The sequence below is a fragment of the Callorhinus ursinus genome, unplaced genomic scaffold (genome assembly GCF_003265705.2).
Source record: "Callorhinus ursinus isolate GAN/ISIS: 27379988/994484 unplaced genomic scaffold, GSC_fseal_2.0 scaffold52, whole genome shotgun sequence".
Taxonomy (NCBI): Eukaryota; Metazoa; Chordata; class Mammalia; order Carnivora; family Otariidae; genus Callorhinus; species Callorhinus ursinus.
In genome coordinates, this window is record NW_027397114.1 from 7046378 (window position 1) to 7056501 (window position 10124).

The window sequence follows — 10124 nt, forward strand, 5'->3', positions numbered from 1 at the left end:
CACCCGGTCCCGTTATGTCCTTCGATGCTAAGGACACTTTTACCACGACATTCTGCACCAATTTTTCCTTTTCCAATTCCTAGACTAATTCCAGCCCCCAATACCTCCAAAAGGAGGTGAACAGGCAAAGACTGGGGGGAAGCGATGGGCTGACGTTAATTGATAGGAGCGGCTTCAAGCAGTTCGTGGTGCCTTATCTCTCTCTCCTTTGGATAGCGTGTGTCCGCCGGAGTCCGCGGGGTCGGTGATTAATAGGGGCCATCACTCACTGTCCAGGACGGCTGAAAGGCAGCAGGGAGGGGGCGGCCCTCCCCAGAACTGAGATAACAAGCAGCAGGAATAATGAGTGGTGTCACTCCACTTTTCATTTTGATGGAAAGTCATTACAGGAGTCAATGCCAGCGACAAAGAGCCATGAATCAACTGCTCTGCTATGAAATTAAAATCGAATTGCCGGCCACCCCCAGCCCCTACCCTTCCTGGGAAACGGGGATGGGTAGGTGGCTTGGGAGAGGGGTGCTATCCTGGGGTGGGCTCTACCCAATCACAACGCAGGCAGTTATGGGCAGGAAGTGGACAGGCGGCTAGTGAAGGTGACAAGTCCTGTCTCCACCTTGTTTATCAGACCCTTCCTCCCCAAACCACATTTTCCCTCTGCCTGGAGGTAAGCTGTGATTAAAAGGCAAATACAGCTTTGCTGGCTCCAACAAGGCTGCCACTTGACTGGTCCCCTTGGGCCTCTGGCCTGAGTGGGGCTGTCTCACCTGGCCATGGAGGGAAAGGGGCCCAGCCGACTCAGCTACCCCAGAATCCCGTGCTGAACCACTTGTACTCAACTGGGGCCCTCCCTGTCACCAGAGGCAAAGGGGAGACGTCCCTACCCTGGGGCTCCATAGGAACAGCCAATGGCCTTGGGAGCCTACTGGATCAAGAACCCCCGGCCAACAGGCGCACAGCCTTGACTCAAGGCCCCGAGAAGCAGAAACTGTCAGTAGTGAAGCAAAAGTCTCTTCCTTTTTTATTAAGTTCAACTAGATGATGAGAAGGGGCAGAAACTGTGGTTCCAGGCTGACGGGCCACAGGGCCAGTCAAGACAGCTCCTTGCCAGAGAGTAAGCGACTGTCAAGGTCACCATCTAGGGATGTTGGCTCCCTCCTGTGGCTTTCCATCCTCCAATCACCTGGCCTCTGGCCAGGAAAGGCCCTGCCACATCAGCCCTGGCTTCCCATCCTCCTTCCCGAAGGCTGGGAAGACGGGCAGGTAGAAACGTGGAGAATGTCATAGAGAGATTCCCATCAGGTTCACGGGGCGCCCATTGTACCTCTTGGAAATGTCAGCTTCAATCTGAAAGACAGTGACAGCCCGCGGGCGGGAAGCAGAGAGGCAAAGGTGCCTCGTTCTGTAAGACGGGGGGCCCTCCCCCTCGGCAGGTCTGCCTTTCCCGTCTCACCAGCATCTGCAGCTCCCTGGTCTTCTCCAGCAGCAGATCTAGCTTGGGCTCCAGGGCCGCCTGCTCCTGAAGTGCCTCCTTCTGCTTCTGCACCATCAGCTCTTTCTTCAAAGCCAGCAGCTGGGCCTGCTTCAGCTTTTGCTGCAGAAACTCAGTCACGCGGTCCACATACCTGTGCAGGGCACTCAGGTTAAGTGTGTGGTGCAGCGGAGGCACCTGCGCATCCTCACTCATCTGCTGGGAAAGGGGAGGCTCAGGAAACCGAATCCCTAGTTGGCCTCTCAGCCTCCACACTCTTTGCTCCCCCTTTGCGAGGCACATGGCTCCCAGTTCCCCGTCCTGCTTGGGAAGCAGAGCCTGTCTGCACACCTCAACCCACCTTGTTCTGCCCCATGAGAACCCTTGATCCCAGCTGTGACAGAGCTGCTAGGGCAGGTAGAGAAGAGCTCTGAGGGGTCAGGGAGAAGGGGAACACAAGGAGTCGGGGCTGCTCAAGATGGCGGCACCCCACTTCATGCTCCTGAACAGCCCAGTGTCAACGGGAAGGCCAGACCTTGGTGAGGCCAGGATCATAAACAGGTGCTGCATTCGAAGACTGGTGAGCCGGCCAATCAGATCCTGCAGCGCCGACACCATGGTGAGCATCTTCTCTTTGGTCTGGCCCTGCAGGATGGCTGGAGCCAGCTGGAACTGGCTCATGGACAAGATGTCCGCCTCCTCACTCATCTCCACGGCTCTCTGGGACAAGAAGATCTCGAGCTGAGGGCATAAGAGGATCTGGTCGAAACCAAGAAGAGAATTCGGAGGCCAAGCCCTCAGACTGCTCAGAATGTAAGAGTGAGAGGTGAGGGCTGGACCCCGGGTGATGAGAGATCATTTCCTCTGAATACGTTAACTGCTAGAAACTTACCAACTATAACGTGAGAGCCTGAGGCAGCCTCCACTGCCACTCTTCTTGTCCCCTGCTGCCATCTCAGCCCCCCACCCCCAGCCCTGGAGACCTCTCCTTCCTGTGTGTGGCTCAGATAACTAAGAACACTGAAATTCGACGGGTTCTCTCTGCCCCAGTGAAGGTATTTTCTGTGAAAGGAATGAGATTCAGGGAACAGGAACCCATGTCTGAGAAACTCTGGATTAAGAAAGGGCTAGAGGAGTCTGGGAACCAGCCGCACATCTTGTCACTCTTATTCTACCAGAGAAACGTGATCCCTTTGTCCTCTTGTGCCCTGGATGCTAAGAGGGGCCTCCCTGGGCAGAAAGAGAAGGGAACAGGTGAGGACTACGAACTCCATGAGGCCCCCTCACCAGCCAGCAGGCCACTGGGAAGGGAACAAGACACAGATGAACACAAATGGGAAGGGTCCTCCCAGAGGATGAAGGTACCTCCATGAGCTCATCAATGAACTGATTCCGGGTCTCAGGGTATTCAAGAAGTGTCAGGGCATCTGGGCCCCTAGCAACACCTTCCGGAGCTGCCGGGAAGAGAGACGGAGAAGTGATAAAGTTGCTGGAGACCAGAGAAAAAGACCCTCAAGTTTGAGAGGTTCTGGTGGGTTAATGTGGATGCAAACTCAATGCACTAAAGCTACTTGCTGTCTCATCCCAGGGGGCCTGGGGGGAAGGGTCACCCAGCCCAAATCAGATGCTAGGACCAACAGCCAGTCTGGGAGCACCACAGAGCCGGCTTCAGGGCCTGGAAAGGCCCTCTCTGCTCCAGTGGGGCCACGAAGTTTCATCCTGCACTGCCCTCTAGCGGCTCAGATCACTGCTACATCCTCCTGGCTGCTGGGCAGGGGGGTCACGTGAGACCTAGAACCTCCCACCAGAAAAGATGACCCATATTCGCTATCTCAAAAGTTGAGAGCTTCTAGACTTAACTTTAAGAACTCTCCGTCCCCGTACTCTCACATCATCATCCCGATTTTGAGAAAACAGTTAGATGTGCGAGCCACCCAATCTCAGCAGTGCACTGTTTCTGGAGACACAGGGACCTCCGAGCACCCACTTCTGCCAGGGCTCCAGGGAGGGTGTGCTTACCCTGGGTTCCGGCTTCCAGCACCGTGATCTGCAAAGCTGCATCGTCTCCCCAGTCTATCCCATCACCCCCAGCTTCCTGGGTGGAAAGCAAAGAACCCCAGCAGCATTGCAAGAATCTTCCCCAGCAAAAGGAGCCAGCATAAACCAAAGCCCTTGATAAGTTCAATGCCTGCACATTTCAACTGTACGAAGGACGTGCCGCCCTGACGTTGGCAGCAAAGATGGAGGTGGGTGCCACATGTGCCGCTCCCCTCATCCCTGTTTGGAGAGTTACCACCGGTCTATCCCCCCACACCTTGCCCCCAGATACCGGGAGAAAAGGGGTCAAACCTCTGATAGGTCCCTGTGGAAGCTCTGCCTCCCCTTGGACTACACCTGGTCTGAGGGCTATGGACTTCGAGTAACGTCCTTAAAGACAGACACCACTTCTCTTAACCCCAAAGCAGAGATCACAGAAAGTACTCAGAGAGAAGAGCTTCCTAACCTTTGAGTCCGATTCCAAGGAGATGCCCCAGTCGATTCCAGCAGCCTGGGCAGAGATGACGGAGTCAACCCCTTCAGAAGCCACCTCCACTCCAAAGTCGCCCCAGTCAATCTAGAAGGGGAAAAAAGTGTTAGCTCAAAGAAAGTGGGTGAAAGAAAAGGGGCACGCCTCCCCGGAGGCCTCAGCTGCCCCTCTAGGGGGCACCAGCACACCGTTTAAATGCAATGGCCTCCTGACGCCCCAGAGGACAGCCCATCTTCAGAGTTCAGGGGACTGAAGGATTCCTAGTTCAAAGCCAACCTGCTGTGCCGAGCCTCTTCAAGGTTAATCTGTACTCTGGCCTCAAGAAGCCCGGAAAAATAAAGGAGGGCCTTCTGGGCCCTTCCAGCTCTAGTCTCTCTCACCCAAATCCCTCTTTCTTCCTTCTGGGACTCCAAACTCACGCGGAGGGGGAGCGGCGTGCAGGGGCTGAGGAAGCTGCCTCTCGGCAGGCTTGTCTCACCGCGTCTTCTTCCACCTGCTCGGGCGGCTCCTCGAGGTGTGGCCGCTCCACCACGGAGGGCTCTGTCCCCGTCCTCCACTCGTACACTGTGGAGTTCCCGCGCCTCTGCACGTACCGCAGCATTGGCAACACCTGCTCTTCGGGACTGCAACAGACCACCGGACTGACCCTCCCACCGCACCCGCAGGAAGCCCATGCCAGTTCCTGCCCGCGCCCTCTGGGCAGATGGCCGAGGCTCCCACAGGCTCACCCGTGGAAACTCAAACTCAAACGGGATGCGGGAAAAATACAAGCGGAGAAGACAGAACAGCCAAGGAACGCAGGTCAGCCGTCCCCTCCCTGCCGGAGACCCTGAAGTCCTTTACCTCTCACACACAAAGCCCACACAGGCCTGGTACACGTCGATGGCTTGGCCCAGGGCCTGAGCCCCCGCTCCGATCTCGGCCAGCTGACTCGGCAGGTCCTTCACCAGGGCCAGCAGCTCTCTGCGGACGTTGTCTCCCTAGTGGGGATGGAAGACGGCGCCTGAGACAGGGGCAGTGGGAGGCGGAGGAGCCGGGCTCCGGCGTCCCGAGGCTCACCGTGACGCCGTGCTGCCTGCACGAGTGGTAGAACTGCTCCCGCATCTCGGCCGCCCCCGCCTGGCCCTCCTCCTGCTTGCGACTGTATTCCTGCTGCAGCTGCTGGCACTTGGCGAGCTGCTTCTTCAGCGACGGGATCTCATAGTTGACATTCCGAACCAGGAGGCTAGAGAGTTCCACTGAAGAGGGCCCGGGAAATTCACCCCAGACGCCCAGGCCGCGAGGCAAGCATGCCCCTGGGACCCGCTTGGCCTCCCAGCCGTGGCACCTGGCACAGTCATTCAACCTCTCCGACCCAATCCTCCTCTCTAACAGTGGGGCAAGAGTATTTACCATGAGGATTAAGAGAGAAAATGCACATAAAACATGAGTATAATTCCTTGCATTTAGATGCTCAGTAAGTATGAACTCTTATTATTAGGACTTTTAGGAAACACCCCAAAGTACAATGCGCCCTGTAATTACTCTCTTGGGCACCTGATGTGGCCCGCAGATGACCCATGCCTCTTCTGCCCAGGGAAGAACAGAGATGCAGAGAATGTCAGTCATCAAGAGGTCAACGGGGGAGGACCAAAACCCACCTGCCTGGCCAGGCCCGGCCAATGCCTACTACCTGCCTGGTCTTCCTCCTCCTCCCAACACTCTGGGGAATTTCTTGGCCCACCTGGCCAACATCTATACCCTAGGCTCTTCCCCCACACGGACTGTGCTGCCTGGAAGCCTACTGTCTCAGAACTCAGGGAGTGGGCTGCCCCACGGACGCCAGGCCTCCCAGGCTGGGCAACTTTACCTAGGTAGGTGTTGTCCTTCTCATACAGGGCTACGATCTCCTGCCAATCCTGGGGAAGGGCAGAAACAGAAGTGAGCTGGAAGAGCGCTCAGCAGCCACATCTCAGCTCAAGCCCCAAACAGGGGACGCTCCCCTAGCCTTCACATCACACCAGACGCAGAGCCCTTGTTCTCCTTCATAATGCTGGCTGGACCACCCACTTCATTTTAAGAACGTGGTGCCAATGAGCGCTCCCCAAAGCAGCGGGCCTGAAAATGTAAACCCAGGCGTAGGGTCTATTTTTGCTATAAACTTTGGGGATGGAGAGAAAGCTCAGTCAACGTAAGCATCTGCACTGGGCCCTCAGCGACACCAGAGGCTCTGACCCTGGAGACGGGGTGTTTCCAGCTGCACCTTACCAGCTTTGCCCACACCTGCCTTCATTCGCTGTGAAGAGTACCAGCCAAAAATATTTTTTGTGGAGGCTTCAGTGCCTTTGAGGAGGTCCACGATCCTTAGGCAGTGGAAGTAGTGAATGTCTGGAAAGCAAGGAAGAATAAAGACTTTGGGAATTACAGTATCTTCCCCACCTACTCTGGGCACATGGCTGACTGATGAACATGCTGAGAATTTTAGCACGTACAGTTCTCCCCTTCAGCATGTTGTGTTGGGAGAAACCAGCATCTGTGCCCCCAAAATAAGTCTCTCTCTAGGGGTCAGCCCTACGGCTAAACAACAAGGGAGCAGCTCAGCTGATACACAGTGCTCCAAGGAAGAGGGGGCGCCGACAGTGTAGCTCAGAAACACTCACAGGATCCAGAAAGCAGCTGGGCGATCTCCTCGCTCTCTGGCATGTCCCGGATGGCAGCATTGATCTTCTCTCGGATAGTCAACACCAGACTCTGCCATTTCAGATTGCAGTGCCTTCTGTCGACCAGCCAGTCTATGTGAGAAACACCCAAATCACAGCATTCCCATTCACACAGCCAAAAGTCCATCATTAATTCAAGCGAAATAGGCTAAGACACTGGCCAAAAGTTGTACGCAAACCGGTTAAGGTGTGGGGATCGTGGGAATGAAGAAGAGCTCAAAGGGACCCTTGGGGTTAAACGGACTCCATTGCAGTGTGACTTTTTATAGAGCAACTGCCTCCACGCAGGGATAAAGAAAAACTTTAAATTGGTCCTGACATCAAAGTGCCACTTTTGACCACTCTAAATTCTCCATAATATTTTTGCTTCCATGGTAATTATAGCTTTCTTACTGACAGAGGATGCTTTTCAACTTCCACTTCCTCAGGGCTGGGATTAACCATAACAATGAAAAATACAAGATGATTATGCCAAGTACCGGATGAATGAACAACTGCAAAGCCCCTAATACCCACAGCGCCCTAAGGACTAGATACCACTGGTCTACTCTCAACAGTGAAGTACCACCTGGCACCATGAGAATACCAACGTGACTGACCTCCTGGACTCTGGGCCCAGATCTGTGTTTTTAGCAGAGGGTGTGGGAGGGGGAGAGCCATGCACGTTTCCTCAGTAGGAGAGAGCTAAGAGCTAGGCTTTGTGTTCTGATGGTCCTGGCTTCTAATTATCAACTTTTTTGAAAAGATTTATTTGAGACAGAGAGAGAGGGAGAGAGCACATGAGCATGGGGGGGAGGGGCAGAGGGAGAGAGAGAGAACCTCAAGCAGACTCCAGCTGAGCATGGAGCCCAACACAGGGCTCAATCCCATGCCCCTGAGATCATGACCTGAGCTGATATCAAGAGTAGGATGTTTTTTAAATGACTGAGCCACCCAGGCACACCTAGTTATCAACTTTCTTAAGCAAGTCTCTCAGCCATTCTGTGCATCAGCTTCCCCACATATAAAATGGGAATAATAAGTTCCTGAATACAAGAGGGAATGAAGGTAAAACACGGAGCACTATGCCTGGCACATGGCAAGGGTTCCATAAATCCTAGTAAAAATCTTCATTTTAGGGGCACCTGGGTGCTCAGTTGGTTGAGCGACTGCCTTCGGCTCAGGTCATGATCCTGGAGTCCCGGGATCGAGTCCCGCATTGGGCTCCCTGCTCGGCAGGGAGTCTGCTTCTCCCTCTGACCCTTCCCCATCTCATGCTCTAACTCATTCTCTCTCTCAAATAAATAAATAAAATCTTTAAAAAAAAATCTTCATTTGACAATGTCAAGTGCCTAAAATAGCACCTGGTAGAGCAAACACTCAACAAATGTCATGGTCCTTTTCATAACCAATGACAAGCTCATATACCAAGAGTGCACCTGTGCTGAAGAACTGGGACAAATCTGAAATGACACTAAAAAAGCTTCATTAAGTGGCCACTGCACAGGACTGGCTACATGGTCCACAGTGGTGAATTCAGAACCTTGTCTTTGTTAATACACCTGCCAACTGGTCAAACACTGGGGTCCCACACTAGTTGCCAGTTATACTCCCTCTGATGTATTCCTCTAAAATCTTCAGAAAGAAAAATTCTGTAGGTGTCATAGAACCAGAAGGGGATGAGGTAGTCAAACAGATGTATCTTAACGACAAAACTGGCATCAAATCAATTAGTGCAATGAGCATTTTAAAATCTAGAAGTTGTGCACTTGCCCTGAAAGGGTGGTAATGAAGAGGTCCTAGCCTGGCTCTGAACTGAGAAGGTATTTAGATCAGATACAGACAGCAGGGAGATGGCTGGCCACTAAAAGGTCTTTATTCCCAGTTGGGTCTATGTCCCTATTCCTCCTAAAATCAAGGGAAGATGGAAGCTTTTAAAAAGAAAGGAGGGAAAGTTTTTTTCATACAAAAAGCGTAGACATTGGAACCTGACAGACTCAAGCTCCAATTTCATATCTGCCACTTAGTAGCTGACCATCTTTAAAGTAAGCCATTACTCTGTGCCTAATGATTTGACAACACGTGTCGTGAATGTTATAAAGTAGAAGACACAGGTCAAGTACAGACCATGTACGGTTCCTTCCTGCTCCTTCAAGCGTGGCAAGTAGCCACCGCTGGGAGCATAGTTCATGGCGAGTGGTCAGCGCCTCAACAGGGGCCTTGGGGCCTCAGGGCTCCCAGCTGTTGGTGACAGGGCAAAGGGCAGAGCCTCCCCCTGACAGCCGGTTGCGCGGGGCGTCCCCTCCTACCGAGCAGCTTGCTGGTCTGGATGTCGATGGGCACGTGCTGATGGTCCTGGCGGGAAACACGGAGGGGAACGGGGCGTGAGCGCGGGGAGGGGGCGTGCCACCCGCGCGCTCATTTCATGGGCCCAACCGCCACCCTGCGGGGCCAGAATGATGGGCCGAGGGGATGGCTGCGCCCGGGAGGGAGGCCGGGGAAGCGGGCCAAGGACCGACGGGCTAAATTCAGTCCAGGGACCCCGGGAGAGTCCCCCATTCCCCCCCAGCTCCTGTCCCCACACCTGCATCTTTCCTCCACTTCCGCTTCCGGCCGGCGACGCAGGCGACCAATCCGGCGCAGGCCTGGTTGAGCCTCAGTTTAGGCACGGACTGGCCTCCTCCGGCCACGTCGCCACCTTCCTCCGAGCCAATCGGGATCCGCGCTCCACCCCTGGCCACAAGCCCCACCCACCCCGGGGCTCCGAATGGCTGAGCCCGGGAGGGGCGGGAGAATGGAAGATAGCCAATGGGAGACGCGAGGCGGGCTCAGGGCTGAAGAGGGGCGGGGGCGCCGAGAAAAGGCTGCAGGGGCGGCGAGGTCGCGGCAGGCGGCGCCGGAGAGCTGGTTCCCGCCGCTTCCGGCCAGGTGGGCGCGGAGCCTTCGATGCGGGGATTACCGGTCCCGCAGAGAGGGTCCTCGCGCCGACCCTGGCGACCGGGAGCCCGTTAGAAATGCTTCCTTCCGGCCTTGCCTCGCTTTACCGTCTGTAGTAGTTTGTAGGTCTCTTGTGGCACTTGTGACACTTTGCCTTCCCGTTCAGTTTATCTGACAGACATGTGTTGAGCACCTGCTACGTGTGGATGATTAGGGAAGGGGAAGGAGGCATCCCAAAGATAACACCAAAATTGAGTCTTAAAGGAAGAGCTGCAGAAAGAGGGGTATGTGCGGAGGGGTGTCCCAGGTGGAGGAGACTGCACAAAGCTTTGAGGGCACGAACTGCCAGAGGGGTGCAAGGAACAACAGGCAGGCAAGACTGGAAACAACTGGTGGGGCCCAGCGCAAAATGAAAATGCAGGGCCCCTTGTTTAAAAAAATGGAAGAATTTCAAGAAGGCACTTGGACAGGTCTCACACTGATGATGCCAGTGGCATCACAAGGCTGGCCAGCC

At 54.6% G+C, this 10124-nt stretch overlaps 1 protein-coding gene across 1 annotated transcript; it reads right to left on the bottom strand.

Annotated features, from left to right (window-relative positions):
• Window positions 1-995: 995 nt before the first annotated feature.
• CDK5RAP3 (CDK5 regulatory subunit associated protein 3) lies at window positions 996-9387 on the bottom strand. The gene is made up of 14 exons (XM_025859316.2): window positions 9258-9387; window positions 8983-9028; window positions 6635-6766; window positions 6262-6362; window positions 5845-5893; window positions 5055-5233; window positions 4839-4975; window positions 4474-4618; window positions 3972-4082; window positions 3488-3563; window positions 2834-2922; window positions 2004-2209; window positions 1451-1622; window positions 996-1344 (listed from the first exon to the last, which is right to left on the bottom strand). The coding sequence occupies exons 1-14, from the start codon at window positions 9261-9263 to the stop codon at window positions 1279-1281; spliced, it is 1515 nt and encodes a 504-aa protein (XP_025715101.1). The 5' UTR covers window positions 9264-9387; the 3' UTR covers window positions 996-1278.
• Between the last annotated feature and the right edge of the window lie 737 nt (window positions 9388-10124).

Excerpts from the sequence above, each read along its gene's own strand:
- CDK5RAP3 (XM_025859316.2), bottom strand. Across the intron at positions 5,234-5,844 it reads GAAGGACAACACCTACCTAG|TGGAACTCTCTAGCCTCCTG; the intron begins GTAAAGTTGCCC and ends GGCCCTCTTCAG. Across the intron at positions 2,210-2,833 it reads TCATTGATGAGCTCATGGAG|CTCGAGATCTTCTTGTCCCA; the intron begins GTACCTTCATCC and ends TTATGCCCTCAG.